At 42.5% G+C, this 18,871-nt stretch overlaps 1 protein-coding gene across 1 annotated transcript; it reads left to right on the forward strand.

The window, feature by feature from the left end:
• The first annotated feature begins 146 nt into the window (after positions 1–146).
• On the forward strand, positions 147–12,870 carry LOC139387280 (opsin-5-like). The gene is made up of 6 exons (XM_071133394.1): positions 147–231; positions 4,048–4,141; positions 6,555–6,717; positions 7,136–7,263; positions 8,173–8,507; positions 12,184–12,870. Exons 1-6 carry the CDS (start codon positions 178–180, stop codon positions 12,868–12,870), a joined length of 1,461 nt encoding a protein of 486 aa, XP_070989495.1. The 5' UTR covers positions 147–177.
• The last annotated feature ends 6,001 nt before the right edge of the window (positions 12,871–18,871 follow it).

The raw sequence follows: 18,871 nt of genomic DNA on the forward strand, positions 1-18,871 counted from the left end.
GACTTGCAGCGCGATTTGCGTCACAAATAGAACTGACAATGCAGACTAACGATTGGTTGACCGTAAGTGAGGGCGGGAGGTCCTGTATGAACACTTTCACTTCCTTCCCAACAGCTCTGCGCTGGGAAGCGCAAGAAGTAAGAATGCCTGACTTCTACAGAAGCCATATCACTGTAAATGCTCCACGGTCAATGCAGACGTCAGATTGACCATGTGGCACCTTTAAAACAGGTAACTTCCCCCGGTCTCCATAGATACAATTTGTTTCAGTATAATTAATCTCATCTTTCAAGGTATGACCAATGTCGTTTTCTGTGGCAAATTGAAAATGTATGCACTTTTGACTTAATCCTTACATTCGAATCGATTTAAGGTTACGTGGGGGGATATGCAATTAACTTATGTTGTAGCCTAATTCTTTTAACTGATTTGCCTAGTTAAAAAAAACATCTAATTGGCTGACAGAAAACACCATGTCAATGGTATGTAAGGCTTCATTTATAATTTCAAACATTGCATGCAGTCATCCTTCACTCACGTCCCCACTCGGTTCGAAAAACATTTTCTGATTGTATTCAATGGTTTGATCATTTTCTTTGAAATGTGCATCCCTGGGTTGCTCCTCTTTTCAGTTCGCTGCAGGTAGCGACTGGAACGAGCTGCTCAATTTCTTCATTCAAGGACTCAATCATGGACATTCTTACTGAGAGTTGTCTGCTTTGCGTGATGTATTGTTGTCGCTACCTTCTTGCCCTTTGCTGTTGTCTGTGCCCAATCTTTGTACCATGTTTTGTGCCGGTACCATGTTTTGTTGCTGCCTTGCTTGTCATAGGTCTTTAAATTGTCTCGTCGTGATGTGATTTGTCCTATTTTTCTTTTATTATTTTCAATCCCAGCCCCCGTCCCGGCAGGAGGGCTTCGGCCGTTTGGTAGGCTGGCATTACAAGAATTTGTTCGTAACCTTTATTTAACTAGGCAAGTCAGTTCTTCCAGTTCTCTGCTGCCAAATGATGGGAACGAACTACAAAAATCTCTGAAACTGGAAACATATCTCCCTCACTAGCTTTGAGCAGCTCACAGATTACTGCACCTGTACATAGCCCATCTATAATTTAGGCCAAACAACTACCTCTTCCCCTACTGTATTTATTTTGCACCTTTGCACCCAATTATCTCTACCTTGCACATTCTTCCACTGAAAATCTACCATTCCAGTGTTTTACTTGCTATATTGTATTTACTTCGCCACCATGGCCTTTTTTTTTTGCCTTTACCTCCCATCTCGCCTCATTTGCTCACATTGTATATACTTTTCTACTGTATTATTGACTGTTTGTTTTACTCCATGTGTAACTCTGTGTCGAACTGCTTTGCTTTATCTTGGCCAGGTCGCAATTGTAAATGAGAACTTGTTCTCAACTTGCCTACTTGGTTAAATAAATAAAAGAACAAAAACTATTTTTTACCTTGTTAACCTTTGTTACTAGTCCAACGCTCTAACCACTAGGCTACCTGCCGCAATCATGTATAGTCCCTAATCAGAATACTTTAAAAAATTCTTTATAAAGTTGAAAATGTATTGAACACCCTAGTTGTTGACCTATTGAACCCTCTAGGAATGTTGTCCAATGTAATTACAGAACATTAAAATCCATTTGGAATTTAATTTAATAGTGACGGACCAGTACACACGGCCTGTAGGAATAATTAGACTAGTGTTAACATCCATAGTATATGACGGGAGACACTCACACAGCATGCAGGAAACGATTTAACAGGGAGGTAATTGGAGAATCAGTATCAATGTGCGTAAAAGCCCGGGCTCCCTTTCGCTCCAGGATTCTACGAATTTGCACTGGACGTCAGCAATGAACAGAAGCATCATGCTGTTAAATTAATTCAGTATGATGTTTTGACAAATCAAGTCTAGTAAGCTTTAAAAGGTGGACAGGACTGATTTCGATGAGTATAACCCAATTCACACACAGGCGCTATGCCACATTCAAGGACCGTTCACTTATGAGCGCTCAGCCTTTCGGAGACCCGTGTAGTTTATTGTTGTCTGCGCATATTTGACAACCAATTGAATTACCACCTGGGTTACCGCACCGCTGGACATGACCAATGTGGTATTATGGAGGCTAAATAACAGCATCTTCAGGTAACTTTCCGGGGCTTTCAAGCAACATACCTTACATCCAGCAGCACACTCTGACAAGGTACGAACTTGAAATAGCCTTTACTCGTCTTTTGTTGTTGCATGCGAAATTATTGAAATTGGGATTCAATAGTTCTGTAGCATCGAGTTTAAAAAGCTGAATATGCACGAGTTGGTATCAAATCATTTTTCATGTCAATAAAATAACTGTTTTGCTGTTCATTCAAGCACCACTGGGGCTGATGCTTCGAGAATAATGACCCAATTGAGCTCTGATCCTGAAGTCTTGCACTTCTAGACCGGGTTTATATGCCTCAAAAAATAAACCAATCCAGGATTCCACGAAACGCTTGCAAAAATCTGAACCACTGAGTTGTCAGGATAGCCATTAATAAAAAAAGACCCCACACAAAATTAATTATCACTCCATATCATCTCAGTTCCACTGAAGTGAAAAAAAATATATAGGCGGTGGGATTAAAGTTATTCACAGCAGGTGTGAAACTCCGCTACAAAACATTAAGATCCATCAAATCCGAGTTAGCACATGGCTGCAATTAATTACCTTTCAGAGTTGACGTGTTCAGCTTTTAAATGACGCTCAAGGCTTGAACGGAGTTAAATTGGATTGTAAGTAAAGACATTTCAATTAAACATATCCCTAGGGTGACTGATTTAAAGCAGTGTTCTAAATTGCGTGTTATGGTCTACACTTTACATTATATCCAATTTGATAGAGTAGCTGCATTGACTTCTGTCAAATAAGTCCATCGAACACTCATTTGGGGCGGCAGGTAGCCTAGTGGTTAGAACGTTTGACTAGTAACCAAGAGGTTGCAAGTAAATAATAAATCCAATGCATCCTTGTTTACAAGTTGAACACATGTGTAATCTACACCTCAATTAGGCTGATTGAAAATCATTAAACGAAATAATTAATTTCTATTTGAGCGTCATTATTTCTATAGGCCTATAACCTACTCGTTCTGAATTTCTAACACGAGTGGGAGGGTGTGACTTCATTACAATCACAAGAGCAGCTGCTCCCCGATTGGAAAGCTCCTCCAATGCAGTTCCACATCCCACACCGGCAAAACATCAGCTATTGCCTGTTAAAGAGCAGCAGTAAAAACTAACAATATATACAGGTGGGTGCCTGTGCGGGGGCACCGGTTAGTAGAGGTAGTATGTACACGTAGAGTTAATTCAAGTGACTATGCATAGATGACAAGTGGTTGTTAACATGTGAACTCTAAATTGAATACATGTAAAAAAAAATATGGTTTCACATACACAGAGAAATGGATGTACTCAAAAATAGTTCTTAGTCATCTTTCTGTTAACAATACAACATTTTGGTGATGTATGGTCATGGATGTTCTCTGATTTGCTTGCATGCAACACTGAGGGGAAAAGGTAAACTTGTCAGTAAACCTCACAGTACACCAAGGTGAAAACAGACTGGACATGTGAGGTATTCAACCTTTCTTGGTATTTAGTATTTTATCAGGATCCCCATTAGCTGTTGTGAAAGCAGCAGCTACTCTTCCTGGGGTGCACACAACATGAAACACATTACATCACTACTTTTATAAGAAACAGTCACTCTCCTCAACTCTTAGCCAAGAGAGACTGGCATGCATAGTATTTATATTAGCCCTCTGATTACAATAAAGAGCCAGACATGCCACTGTTCTGGGCCAGCTGCAGCTTAACTAGGCCTTTCCTTACATCACTGGACCACATGACTTGGAGGATGAATGGATGTAGATAGATAATTTTATTGAAACCAACTTCTTTTGATGTAGTCAACTCCACATATTGGTGAGAGAGAGGGTATTGATCATGTTCAGTACACCTATGTAACTCTCTCTTCTCTTCCATTTCAGATGGGTGTGTTAGCGAGCATTGACGACATTGCATTCCATTCAAACATACCCGTGGCAGCAGATATAACAGTAGCTATAGTGTATGCAGTGTTTGGTAAGAAAGCTCTCTTCAAAAAGGATTCACTTACACCCCCAGTTAGCCACCTGTGACGGAAAACAGAGCCACGCTGCTTTGATTCAAATAAATGTACTGTAGGCAGAAACAAGAGGATGAAGAATCTTATTGTACTGTAACATGACCTACTCTGTCAGCTTCCTGCTGTGAGGATAATTCTGCTTCAGCTGAGACATGTCCACCAACTCAACATGATGCCAGACTGTACAGTGGGACTAAGTTTGTGTGTAAGAGTGTGGAGGGAATCTGTATTCCCCAAGACACACAGAAATACATGTGTCTCATCTTAGGTTCTGAAAAGAGATGAGGCCGTGGGGCGTTAGTTCTGTCGATGGTTGAGTTGTGCGCCAAGGCCACAACGCTGTAGAAATCTCACCCAGATTGACTAGCTAGCTTTCCACCGACGGCTTTGATCTTGAAAGCATTACTGGAAACTTTTCATATCTAATACAGACTATAGCATTAAGCTCTGAAGAGAGCTGTTAAAACACATCAGTGTCTCTGAACACTTCACTTAATATTCCTTCTGAACACTGGGATTTATTTGTATTTATTTCAAACATGTTCCTTAACTGTACTGTTTTTAGGCATATAAATAGAATTACTAGAATGGACATACCCCCAGACGATGGTCACTTGACAGTACATCCATTCCTGTTCTAGTATTTTTAGTTCTACGTATGTACAATTGAAGTTGGAAATTTACATACACTTAGATTGGAGTCATTAAAACTTGTTTTTCAACCACTCCACACATTTCTTGTTAACAAACTATAGTTTTGGCAAGTCGGTTAAGACATCTACTTTGCGTGACCCAAGTAATTTTTGCAATTGTTTAGATTATTTCACTAATAATTCACTGTATCACAATTCCAGTGGGTCAGAAGTTTACATACACTAAGTTGACTGTGCCTTTAAACAGCTTGGAAAATTCCCCAAAATTATGTCATGGCTTTAGAAGCTTCTGATAGGCTAAATGACAATTTAAGTCAATTGGAGGTGTACCTGTGGATGTCTTTCAAGGCCTACCTTCAAACTCTGTGCCTCTTTGCTTGACATCATGGGAAAATCAAAAGAAATCAGCCAAGATCTAAGAATTTTTTTTGTAGGCCTCCACAAGTCTTGAGCATCCTTGGAAGCAATTTCCAAACGCCCGACGGTACCACGTTCATCTGTACAAACAATAGTATGCCAGTATAAACACCATGGGACCACGCAGTTTTTTTACCGCTCAGGAAGTAGACACGTTCTGTCTCCTAGAGATTAACGTACTTTGGTGCGAAAAGTGCAAATCAATCCCAGATGAACAGCAAAGGACCTTGTGAAGATGCTGGAGGAAACGGGTACAAAAGTATCTATATCCACAGTAAAACGAGTCCTATATCGACATAACCTGAAAGGCCGCCCAGCAAGGAAGAAGTCACTGCTCAAAAACTGCCATAAAATGTCAGACTACGGTTTGCAACTGCACGTGGTGACAAAGATCATACTTTTTGGAGAAATGTCCTCTGGTCTGATGAAACAAAAATAGAACTGTTTGTCCATAATGACCATCGTTATGTTTGGAGGAAAAAGGGGGAGTCTTGCAAGCTGAGGAACACCATCCCAACCGTGAACCACGGGGGTGGCAGCATCATTTTGTGGGGGTGCTTTGCTGCAGGAGGAACTGGTCCACTTCACAAAATAGATGGGATCATGAGGCAGGAAAATTATGTGGATATATTGAAGCAACATCTTAAGACATCAGTCAGGAAGTTAAAAGCTTGGTCGCAAATGAGTCTGCCAAATGGACAATGACCCCAAGCATACTTCCAAAGTTGTGGCAAAATGGCTTAAGGACAACAAAGTCAAGGTATTTGAGTGCCCATCACAAAGCCCTGACCTCAATCTTATAGAAAATGTGTGGGCAGAACTGAAAAAGCGTGTGCGAGCAAGGAGGCCTACAAACCTGACTCCGTTACACCAGCTCTGCCAGGAGGAATTGGCCAAAATTCACCCAACTTATTGTGGGAAGCTTGTGGAAGGCTACCCAAAACATATGACCCAAGTTAAACAATTTAAAGGCAATGCTACCAAATAATAATTGAGTGTATTTAAACTTCTGACCCATTGGGAATGTGATGAAAGAAATAAAAGCTGAAATAAATCACTCTACTATTATTCTGACATTTCACATTCTTAAAATAAAGTGGTGATCCAAACTGACCTAAGACAGGGACTTTTTAATATAATTTAATGTCAGGAATTGTGAAACTGAGTTTAAATGCATTTGGCTAAGGTGTATGTAAACTTCCGACCTCAACAGTATACACCTCTAGTTGTTGTCTTCAGCTGTCTGTCTGTGGTAATTCTCACAGCAGGATACTGAGGGATATCTCTCTCTGGTCTGCAGGCATGTGCTCTCTGTTTAGCAACAGCACACTGCTATACATCTCCTACAAGAAGAAGCACCTGCTCAAACCTGCTGAGTTCTTCATAATCAACCTGGCCATCAGCGACATGAGTCTAACCCTGTCCCTCTACCCCATGGCCATCACCTCCAGCATCTACCATAGGTACTGCACACACCTGTTTACACTACATAGCCAAGCCTAGCAAATATCTACCACAGGTACTGTACAAATAACAGTGAAATTAGGAAGTACCCAGGTCTGGTACTGTATGCAGTTTTACACTCCAGCCAAGCCGAACTGTGCTGACCTGGTTACTTATCCACTAGAACCTCCTGGAAAGGATCAAGTGAAAAGGAAATGTCCAAGCCAGCAGAGTGCAGTTCGGTTCAGCATGAAAGACCACTTGCAGTACTGCCAAGCCACAGTGGAGTGCTAAACAAATTACTAGTGTTCCATCTCCGACTCTTTCTTTCTGTCTCGGTCATTCTCACACTTTCTTCCTCCTTTTCCTCTTTCACTCCCTCGGTCTCTCGGTCTTTACCCCTCTACCCCTTTCTCTCCTCTCCCTCCCCTCTCTCAGGTGGCTGTTTGGGAAAACAGTGTGTTTGATCTACGCGTTCTGCGGCATGTTGTTTGGAGTCTGCAGTCTAACAACTCTCACCCTGTTGAGCATGGTGTGTTTTGTGAAAGTATGTTATCCTCTCTACGGTAAGTTATCAAAGAGCCTGGCCTTAGTCTTGCCCATGGAATTGACATCGTTTTGAAATGTACTGATCCTAAGTGGGTGACTTTTGATTTATTGACTGTGACAATTTAAGAACTACATAATTCCACAGTGACCAAACACTCATCAGCCACTGCTTTGATGGCTAATGAGTGTCCACTAGCGACTAGCCAACACTCAATTAGTGTGGCTTATGATGTTGCCAAAAAACGGTGCTATTCAGTTTTAAATTCTGAGAATGTCCTTTTTTGCAATGGTACTGAAATTGCATCTGCTTGGATGTTTTAGCCCGAGACACACTTAACCAATTTGAACAATTTAGTTATTCATTGCTGTTCTGAAATAGTTATCCATATATTTAGTAAATTCCATGTGCACTCTACATATCCAGGCCTGGGAATTGGGAAATAACCCCTCGTAGCATTAAACAGTTCAGAAAAATGTGTACTTCTCAAAATATTACCCTATGACATGTTCACTTTGAGAAACCTCATGTTCCTCCGCAAATCCACCCCAGATTCTCTAATGATGACCATGCTACCCTATTAAAGGTGCAATATGCAGAAATCACGCTGCCACTTCCTGGTTGCTAAAATGACAATGGTTTGCCTAATTTCAGTTTATGATAATCATTGCACCATCTAAAGCGCTGTGAAATATATATTTTCAATAACCCAAAATATTATATTTTCAGCTGTTTGAAGCTGGTGTACTAAACTGAAAGCCGTTAAAATGAAACAGAAAGCATAGAACCGATGGATGGATTCTTTGACTTGTTTTCTATGCGAATGACAGATCTATAACAAATTTTTATGTGAATGGGGTCGGGTCGCCAAATAAGTTACATATTGCAGCTTTAAACTGACTGTCCATATCCCCATCCATCCGTCCAGGTAACCGGTTCAACGCCGTCCACGGCCGTCTACTGATAGCCTGTGCATGGGCTTGGGCCCTGGTGTTCGCCTGCTCCCCTCTGGCCCACTGGGGTGAGTATGGTCCGGAGCCCTACGGCACAGCCTGCTGCATCGACTGGCGCCTGTCCAACCTGCATCCCGTGGCCCGCTCCTACACGGCGGCGCTCTTTGTCTTGTGCTACATCGTGCCCTGCTGTGTCATCGTGGCGTCCTACACGGGCATCCTGATGACGGTCCGAGCCTCCCATAAGGCCATGGAGCATCACGAGGCCCGGCAGACCAAGATGAGCAACATCCAGGATGTTATTGTGAAGGTGAGCATGGTGTGGTCTCACTGTAAAGCATGCTGTGACAACTGTTGATTTAAAAAGGGATAAATACATTTGTTTGGTTGATCCATTTTGGGAAAGTAATTAAATTGCCTATTGTATACTCACAACTAGGGCCACTTCACGTATTGTAATAGGAGGTTTGTAGTTGGACAGGGAATAGGAGAATGGCACTATACAGATGTGTCCTGTCTGGGTTAATGTCATGAATAGGACGCTCAGTCAGTACTCTCAAGACATTCCCTAATTAATACTGCAGAAAATGGCTAACAATAATGATGCTTCATTTTGTCCTTTTGCTCTCTCTCCCTCTCCTGCATTACTGTGTTCCTGTATAATCCCCCCATAAGAGCTTTATAAGAGCCCTCATCCTCTCCGCCCTGTATAGTATGTGCCAATAGAACACACACACACCTTCACCTTGCTACCAGCCCTGCTTCAGGGGTGACGGCCCCTGCTCATCCGTTCATACCTGTGATTATTGGTGCAAATATTATCGGGAAACACACTGGCTGGGGACTCTCTTCTCTGAGGCTTGATTCCAACGCCATCGGCATATTAAAAAGAGGCCCCAGGGGTCAGAATAAAACTAATTTGGAGGAACAAAGCGATAGGACAGATCTGCTGGGGGATAATCTACTAGCCATCCAAATCAAAGCATCTCAGAGACAGGGGACTCGTTGTAGCGCTCAGCCCCATCTCCCTCTGTTTCTCTCTCCAAAAGTAATCTATATTCTTCAGCTCTGGTCAAAAATGGCTAAATCGCCAACCTTCCATTCTTAAGCAAAGTTCTGGATCAATTGGTTTTCAAACAGCTACATTATTTAAGTGCCAACTGTAGAAAATTTCCTATCAGGTTTTCGGGCCCACCACATCACAGAGACAGCCTTAAAGTGCTAAATGATCTTAGAGCCAACACAGTTGCCAAACAGCTCTCTCTCCTTGTACTTTAAGTGCTGCATTCAACACTGTTGACCATGATGTCCTTCTGGACAGACTGGAGAGGTGGGTTGGCATCTCCGGTCCTGTTCTAAATTGGTTTCAGGACCTATTTGTTGTGTGTTGTCTCACTTAGTGAACATAACTCAAATGCATATTGCATGTGGCGTTCCACGAGGTTTGATTTTGGGTCTGGTACTGTTCAGAAAGCACAGCATTCATTTTCACTGCTACGCAGACAATACACAACGTTGCATTTCTGTTTCAGAGGATTTTAGCTCCATGGAAAAATTATTAGACTGTATATGTGATTTAAATACTGGAAGCTTCTCCAGCTAAATCAAGACAAGACTGAGGTACTTATTGTTGGAGCCAAAGCACAGGGAGAGTCAGGCCGTGTCTGGTCTATCCAAGAAAGCTATTGGTACACTGCAAAGCTTACAGAATTCTGCAGCATGGGTACTGACCAAGACAAGATGGAGAGCACACATTCTACCGATTTAAGGTCTCTGCACTGGCTGCTTGTGAGTTTTATAATTACTTTTAAGATTCTCCTACTGGTTTAAATCAATCCACGATTGTGCATCCCAATACATGTCAGACATGCTTTTACGAGAAAGTGATCAGTCCCCTTGACTTCCTCCACATTTTGTTACGTAACAGCCTTATTCTAAAATTGATTAAATTGTTTTTTTTTACTCAATCTACACACAATACCCCATAATGATAAAGCAAAAACAGGTTGACATTTTTGCAAATGTATTAAAAATAAAGAAATATCACTTACATAAATATTCAGACGCTTTACTCAGTACTTTGTTGAAGCACCTTTGGCAGTGATTACAGCCTCGAGTCTTCTTGGGTATGATGCTACAAGTTTGGCACACCTGTATTTGGGAGTTTCTCCCATTCTTCTCTTCAGATCCTATCAAGCTCTGTCAGGTTGGATGGGGAGCGTTGCTGCACAGCTATTCTCAGGTCTCTACAGAGATGTTCGACATTGTTCAAGGGGCTCTGGCTGGGCCACTCAAGGACATTCAGAGACTTGTCCCGAAGCAGCTCCTGCGTTATCTTGGATGTGTCCTTAGGGTCCTTGTCCTGTTGGAAGGTGAAACTTCACCAGTCTGAGGTCCTGAGCGCCCTGGAGCAGGTTTTCATCAAGGATCTTTCTGTACTTTGCTCCATTCATCTTTACCTTGATCCTGACTAACCATGATTAGTCCCTGCAGCTGTTGAAAAACATGCTGCTACCACCATGCTTCACCGTAGGGATGGTGCCTGGTTTCCTCCAGACGTGACGCTTCACATTCATGCCAAAGAGTTCATTCTTGGTTTCATCAGACCAGAGAATCTTCTTTCTCATGGTCTGAGTCCATTAAGTGCCTTTTGGCAAACTCCAAGTGGGTGTCATGTGCCTTTTACTGAGGAGTGGCTACCGTCTGGCCACTCTACCATAAAGGCCTGATTGGTTGAGTGTTGCAGAGTTGGTTGTCCTTCTGGAAGGTTCTCCCATCTCCAAAGAGGACCGCTGAAGCTCTGACAGAGTGACCATCGGGTTCTTGGTCACCTCCCTGACCAAGGTACCTCTCCCCTGATTGCTCAGATTGGCCAGGCAGCCAGCTCTAGGGTGAGTTTTGGTGGTTCCAAAATTCAATTTAACAATGATGGAGGCCACTGTGTTCTTGCGGACCTTAAATGATGCAGACATTTTTTGGTACTCTTCCCCGGATCTCTGCCTCGACACAATCCTTTTTCGGAGCTCTACAGACAATTCCTTCGACCTCATGGCTTGGTTTTTGCTCTGACATGAACTGTCAAATGTGTGTGCCTTTTCCAAATCATGTCCAATAAATTGAATTTACCACAGGTGGACTCCAATCAAGTTGTAGAAACATCTCAAGGATCATCAATGGAAACAGGATGCACCTGAGCTCAATTTGGCGTCTCATAGCAAAGGGTCTGAATACTTATGTAAATAAGGTATTTCCGCTTTTTTAAACATTTAAGAAACCTGCTTTTGCTTTGTCATTATTGGGTAATGTGTGTAGATGATGATGGGGGGATATTTTATCATTTTAGAATAAGGCTATAACAAAATGTGAAAAAGGTCAAGGTCTGAATACTTGCTGAATGCACTGTGTGTGTATGGGCTAATTTAAAAAAATAAAAATAAATTAAACATATATTTATTTATTTTTTATAGTTGTCTAAAATTCACAAGTTTTGAAAAACACACATATGCTTCTATAACTCTCCTCCCCTTGGAATGAGCCGAAACAAAAAAATGAATCTCCTACGTATATGGAAATGTAGTCAAAATAAAGTGAGCCAGAGTAACACACTGGATGAACGCAAAACTTATTGACTGCTCACCCTCAAAGCTTTTACATTTTTTATTTCAAAAATCTGTGAACTAGGCCTTTTATTAGGGGTGAAAAATACTCCTCAGCAACCCCCGGCCATGCCGTGATCCATACAACAATGCTTCACCTATATCTTTTTTTTACTCTCTCCATCCAATCAATGGCAGTCAGGTAGGCTCTGATGTCCCTTGCTTTAAACCTTGACGTTAAAAGAATCTCAATGGCCTGTTTCAATCATTTAATCCTTGGGAGTCAGGCAGTTGGGTATGGAGTGCAATCTGCCAATAGACCTCGTTGAACTGTTTACATTTGTGCTCTCTTTCCTTCCCACCTTTTCTTTTCAATGTTTTCTTCTCCAGCTGAGTGTCGCTGTCTGTATCGGTTTCTTCGCAGCGTGGAGCCCTTATGCCGTGGTGTCGATGTGGGCAGCGTTCGGACACATGGATAACATCCCACCTTTGGCATTCGCCGTGCCTGCCATGTTTGCTAAGTCCTCCACCATCTACAACCCCATTATCTATCTGCTGCTCAGGCCTAACTTCCGCAGGGTGATGTACCGAGACCTGGTGAGCCTTTGCAGGGCCTTTCTGAAGGGCTGCCTGTGCTCCTGCTCCCAGGGCGCTGTGGGGAAGTGCCACTCCCACTTGGTGGCCCGGGTCAGCCTCCAATCGTTCTGTAGACGTCCGGGCCACGGCCAGTCCTGTTCCCCCACCTCATCCGCCCGCCAAGCCCTGGCCGAGTCCAGAGGCTGCACTAGCCCCGGCGAGAAGTGCAGCGATGCCTTCGAGTGCTTCAGACACTACCCAAGAGGTTGCCATGGTGGTACCAACATCCCCAGCTCCTCAGCCAAAGTTTACGCACCTCAGGATCAGCTCTCAACAGAGCCCCAGCTGCAGTCGATGACTCAAAAACAGATGCGGAAGCAGGAAGCGTGTCATAAGAAGTCCCTGCGAGCCACCAAGCACAGCAAAAGGACCTCAGAAATCGACAACCTTCGGATCAACTTTGCGATGGTGCCGGGACACGCTAAAGTGGCCTGGCCCTAAAATGTTAAATATTCATTCTGGTTTTATAGTTTTTTTTACATCTCTGGTCTATATTTGGCAGTTGATATATACATAAATTCCATAATTGAAAATCTGTTTATCTGTCAAGATAGACTCTTTGTTAAAACATACTGGGTTGTCCCTAAGGGATTCATGGGGGCTGGAGGAGATTACAGTGGAACAGAAGTGAAGGACCTGAGGGATTGGGAAGAACCGGTACAATACTGTTTTCTGTGTGCGGTAATAATTGGTTGGACACATGACGATGGAAAGCCCAACCAACTTTCACATCAGTCCAACTTACTCTACACCCCAATTTAAACCATTGTTTACACGTTGCTAATGCAGGTACATGGATGCTGGATTACTAATGTAGATAACAGGTTGGTTTAGTACAGCGTGGCTTTACTCAACATGAAACAACATTGTTGTCTGGATGTATAAAAGAGATGAGAGAGAATCAAACACATGTACTTACTGATACTTTAAGAGATGACAATAGACGAGTGAATTCGCTACTCACTCAACAATAACACAACTCATTCAACAACTGTATAAAAGTGCAACACAGAGGGGAGAGCGTGAGCAAGGCAATTAAACAAATAGTCAAAGTCAACGAGAGAGTGGGGAGGACAAAACAAGCAGAAACGGATGTGTTTTCTGGTATTGACTCATTGTGTGTGTGAACTGGTTGTTAAATATGCATGACAGTCATCTGCATGGGATGTCTTCCATCACACAGGTCCCCCCATTCCCTCCAATCCTGTTACAAAGCAATTGAACCTTCCTCCCATTTTCCACAACTTAACTAACTTGCCATGCACCTTCTCTCTCTGGGTAACTATTGAACTCTGGTGTTTTAATCATTCATTTAATTACTAACTTCCTATTTGAGAATATAATGATGCAAAGATAAAAAATAGTGTTTTGTAGTCTTGGTTAAAGTAAACAGTTGTACTTAGAGTGAATCATTTGGGTGCAACTGAAACAATGTTGATTTAAACAACCTTAAAATTGATGGATGTAATTATTGGGTGGAGAACCGACGCTAATCCACGTTTGCATTAGCTGATCTAGTCATCAGTCATTCATGCAGAGATTAATTTTCTCATGTTTGCGTAGGGAATTCATGAAAGCAACAGGCTCCAGCCTTGATTAGAATATTAGAATTACAATATGGGAAGGTTGCCACGAAACATAAATCAATGTCTTTAAACAATGTGTTGATCTTATCGCTTACTTATCCCTAATCCTTTTTAAAACATTCAATTAAAAGTGTTTCACAGCAGCAACCATGTGGTGGTTAGAGTTGGTCCACTGGGGTTGGATAGATCTGGGATTGGTTGAGTCCGACCCCCAAGGAGAAGCTTCTTGAACACAGCTGCTCTATGGTCTTCTAATCTCATGCATCTGGGCTCTACCCAAGTTTCTTTTGCTGTCTGAGCAAACTATTTCATAATCTGGGCTCTACCCAATTTTCTGTTTTTGCTGCCTAGGCAAACTAGTTAATCTAGGCTCTACCCAAGTCCTGTTCTGTTATTGCTGTCTGGGCACACTAGTTCATCATTAGGGGCGGGGCAAGGAGTTTGTCCGGGACAGGAAAAACAATTGTGTCCCAATGTAATGTAGAATGGGAGATCCACATTTAACATAAGTGTTAGTTTTTTTTTCCTTTAACAATTATTTAACACTATCATGCAAAAATGTATTTCCAGTAAAGTAAATCTTTTCTTCACTACAAGGACTGAGGGGTGTTTAGTGAGTCATGGACTGCAAACCACTAGATGTGAGCATAATTATGACAAAACACACCTTCCTGGAACAGACTTTATTTAACAAGACAGTGAAAAGTGCCACCACCAGCTCTTTTTGAGATACCTCTCACACAAGTACGAGTAAAAACACATACGCACCATAATAAACACAACACTGACACGAATGTCCAGTAGCAGACATGAACCTTTTAGTGCAGTGTGCTAAATAAGGGTCAGAGTTTTTCTTGGTAGTCTTAAACAAATCTAATTGGAAACAAAAGTATACACCTCACACACATGGTTATGGGCTTACAAAAAATAACTTATTGTACCATGTCAAATATAGTTGAAATGTATTCAATTTTGAATTTGCATCCCGATATTACACTTGTATATACTTTATCACAGACTCAAATAAAACAAAACTGTTTGACATAACACTGGTATTTCAGTGTTAATGTTTTATTAGTTCTGAAATATATGAATAACATTCCACCCATGAGGCCACTGCAATGCATGTCTCCTGATCTGTATTACAAACACACTACAACGATTCATTTACACTAGCCTAGAGACAGAGGATTTAATAACAGTGGCTCATTGGTAGGACCTTTAATCTGTCGAATAGGCAATTGCCTCAATTCATAAGCATTCATATTTCATTTGCCGTACACTGGGAGAAAAAAACGTCCATGGATGGATAAGCAAATTCCTGACTGGCATCTGTATCTGGATAAAGAGTGTAAGGTTGGAGTCCTCCGGTGCGGCTATCAAAGGAAACTGGCAGGGAATATACAGTCTACTGTCCTCTAGCAGAGAGCAGGGCGACAGCAACAACGTCTTTATTGGTCACATGCTTGTTGTACACAGGATGTCTCTACTTCTCTTTTCTGTTCTTAGAAAGCTACTTTACATGGTGTAATTTTGTACTAATGCTGACCCAAATAATCAACGTCTCTAATTTGAATGATTGAACGATTAGTTTAAATCAGAGTGCGTTGGTGTTGAGCTAGAACAAATGGCTGCACACCCATAGAATTAGAATGAGTTCATATTATTTCTATGTGCACTGACTGCAAACCATGTAGCTCTCCTAGACCAAGGTCAATTATACTGGCAGAATAATGACAAAATTACACTCCTTTGGTGCTGAGACGTTATTCCAATAATTCAAATTTTTAGTTGCGTAATGATTATTTTCTTGCTGTAGCGAACTGGCACAAATTAAGATTCTACACCTTTTAGTAAGAGTTCTCAACCAGACTGATTTTGTCCGGTCCGAACCAAGCCCGGTGATTTGAATGCCTGAGCCCCGGTCCGACATTACATAAAATAAATGAGCCCGAACCTGTAAAAAAAAAGCCTGATTTCTATAAAACAGATTATATTTTTATAAAACTTTTGTTGAGAACAATGCGTCAGAGGCGAGTGGCAGCAGAGTGAGGAGATGAGGAAACAGCCATTGTGCCAAGAAAAAAATGCAGAGCGAGAAACTCACTTTCGTTATAGTCAACTGAATGATGACAATATTAAAATAAAGTAGGCTAATGCAATTGAAGGCATGTATCAAATTGTTGCTTACTAAAACTTCCAAAGTCCTTTCCAACCGATATACTAATTTGCAGCAAAGTCGTGTGTGGTTACCTCAGAACCGTTTTGGTTGGGCCGGAGCCATCGTGCTGCTTTGAGAGAAGCATGCAGACTCTTCTTGATAACCAAAATCTGACATTGATAGATTTTTCACCGAATCTCCTTTTGGATATTTGGTCATAATTAGCCTGGCAAAATGTTATCTAAGTTGAGGTGGGTGCTCAAGATCTTTATTCTAGCTGGCTCATACTAGCTGATCCGAACATTTTATTAGAATGTTATGTAGTTTTTAATTTTTAATTGAACCTTTTATTTAACTAGTCAAGTCAGTTAAGAACATTCATATTTACATTGACTGCCTACACCGGCGAAACCCGGATGACGCTGGGCCAATTGTGCGCTGCCCTATGAGACTCCCAATCACGGCCGGTTGTGATACAGTTTAACAAGTGGATTTTGCTCTTCCCTCACGTAGTAGCCAGATTGGACCAATCGGCCGGCAAGATAAGACCAGTCGGCAAGCCAGATTGGGCAGCCGACCAACCCTGATAGGACCGGTTTCAACTTCAAATCAAATGTTATTTGTCACATATACACATGGTTAGCAGATGTTAATGCAAGTGTAGCGAAATGCTTGTTCTTCTAGTTCCGACAGTGCAGTAATATCTAACAATTCCCCAACAACTACCTAATACACACAAATCTAAAAGGGGTGAATGAGAATATGTACATGTAAGTATATGGATGAGCGATGGCCGAGCGGCATTGGTAAGGTGCAATAGAAAGTATAAAATACTTTAACACGTGATAAGTAATGTAAGAAATGTAAACATTATTAAAGTGGCATTATTTAGAGTGGCATTGTATAAAGTGACTTGTGATTGTCTCAATGTAGGCAGCAGCCTCTCTGAGTTAGTGAATGCTGTTAAGCAGTCTGATGGCCTTGCGATAGAAGCTGTCTCTCGGTCCCAGCTTTGATGCACCAGTACTGACCTCGCCTTCTGGATAGTAGCGGTGTGAACTGGCAGTGGCTCGGGTGGTTGATGTCCTTGATCTTTTTGGCCTTCCTGTGACATCGGGTGGTGTAGGTGTCATGGAGGGCAGGTACTTGCCCCTGGTGATGCATTGTGCACATCGCACCACCCTCTGGAGAGCCTTGCGGTTGAGGGCTGTGCAATTGCCGTACCAGGCTGTGATACAGCCCGACAGGATGCTCTCGATTGTGCATCTGTAAAAGTTTCAGGGTTTTGGGTGACAAGCCAAATTTCTTCAGCCTCCTGCGGTTGAAGATGCACTGTTGCGCCTTCTTCACCACACTGTCTGTGTGCGTGGATCATTTCAGTTTGTCTGTGATGTGTACGCCGAGGAACATCAAACTTTCCACCTTCTCCACTGCTGTCCCTTCGATGTGGATAGGGGGGTGCTCCCTTTGCTGTTTCCTGAAGTCCACAATCATCTCCTTTTGTTTTGTTGAAGTTGAGTGAGAGGTTGTTTTCCTGACACCACACTCCGAGTGCCCTCACCTCCCTGTAGGCTGTCTCGTAGTTGTTGGTAATCAAGCCCACTACTGTTGTGTCGTCTGAAAACTTGATGATTGAGTTGGAGGCGTGCATGGCCACACAGTCATGGGTGAACAGGGAGTACAGGAGGGGGTTGAGCACGTACCCTTATGGGGCCCCAGTGTTGAGGGTCAGTGAAGTGGAGGTGTCCTACCTTCATCTGGGGCGGCCCGTCAGGAAGTCCAGAATCCAATTGCACAGGGCGGGGTTAAGCCAGGGCCTCCAGCTTGATGATGAGCTTGGAGGGCACTATGGTGTTGAATGCTGAGCTGTAGTCAATGAACAGCAGTCTTACATAGGTATTCCTCTTGTCCAGATGGGATAGTGCAGTGCAATGGCCATTGCATCGTCTGTGGACCTGTTGGGGCGGTATGCAAACTGAAGTGGGTCTAGAGTGGCCGGTAAGGTGGAGGTGATATGATCCTTGACTAGTCTCTCAAAGCACTTCATGATGACAAGTGAGTGCTACGGGGCAGTAGTCATTTAGTTCAGTTCTTTGCCTTCTTGGGTACAGGAACAATGCTAGCCATCTTGAAGCATGTGGGGACAACAGCCTGGGATAGGGAGCGATTGAATGTGTCCGTAAACACACCAGCCAGCTGCTTTGCGCATGCTCTGATGAGGCTAGGGATGCTGTCTGGGCCAGCATCCTTGCGAGGGTTAACATGTTTAAATGTTTTACTAATGTCAGCCATCGAAAGGGGGGGGGGGGGGGGGGGGGGAGTCCTTGTTAGCGGGCCGCGACGGTGGCACTGTATTATCTTCAAAGCGGGCAAAGAAGGTGTTTAGTTTGGCTGGAAGTGTGACGTCGGTGTCCGTGACTTAGCTGGTTTTCTTTTTGTAGTCCGTGACTTCCTGTGTATTCAACTGCTCATAGTGAACCACAAAGTTCAGCACTCACAGCGAATGCAGATACCGCCCGATTAGGTAGATGGGGCATGTCCACGAACTTGGTTCATGGCTTCAAACAAACCAAAACATAGTAATATCAGAACTTCCCTAGGGATTTTTTTGTTTGTTTGTTTTCCGCTAACGTTTCATCATGCCCATGTGGTGTGTCTGGCTGTGCTAATTACAAACAAGCTTGAAAATTATTTA

The sequence above is a fragment of the Oncorhynchus clarkii genome, chromosome 28 (assembly GCF_045791955.1).
Source record: "Oncorhynchus clarkii lewisi isolate Uvic-CL-2024 chromosome 28, UVic_Ocla_1.0, whole genome shotgun sequence".
Lineage (NCBI taxonomy): Eukaryota > Metazoa > Chordata > Actinopteri > Salmoniformes > Salmonidae > Oncorhynchus > Oncorhynchus clarkii.

Coding starts and splice junctions, on each gene's coding strand:
- LOC139387280 (XM_071133394.1), top strand. CDS start 178: ATGCTCCACGGTCAATGCAGACGTCAGATTGACCATGTGGCACCTTTA. Junction 232..4,047: donor ATGTGGCACCTTTAAAACAG/GTAACTTCCCCC, acceptor CTTCCATTTCAG/ATGGGTGTGTTAGCGAGCAT. Junction 6,718..7,135: donor ACCTCCAGCATCTACCATAG/GTACTGCACACA, acceptor CCCCTCTCTCAG/GTGGCTGTTTGGGAAAACAG.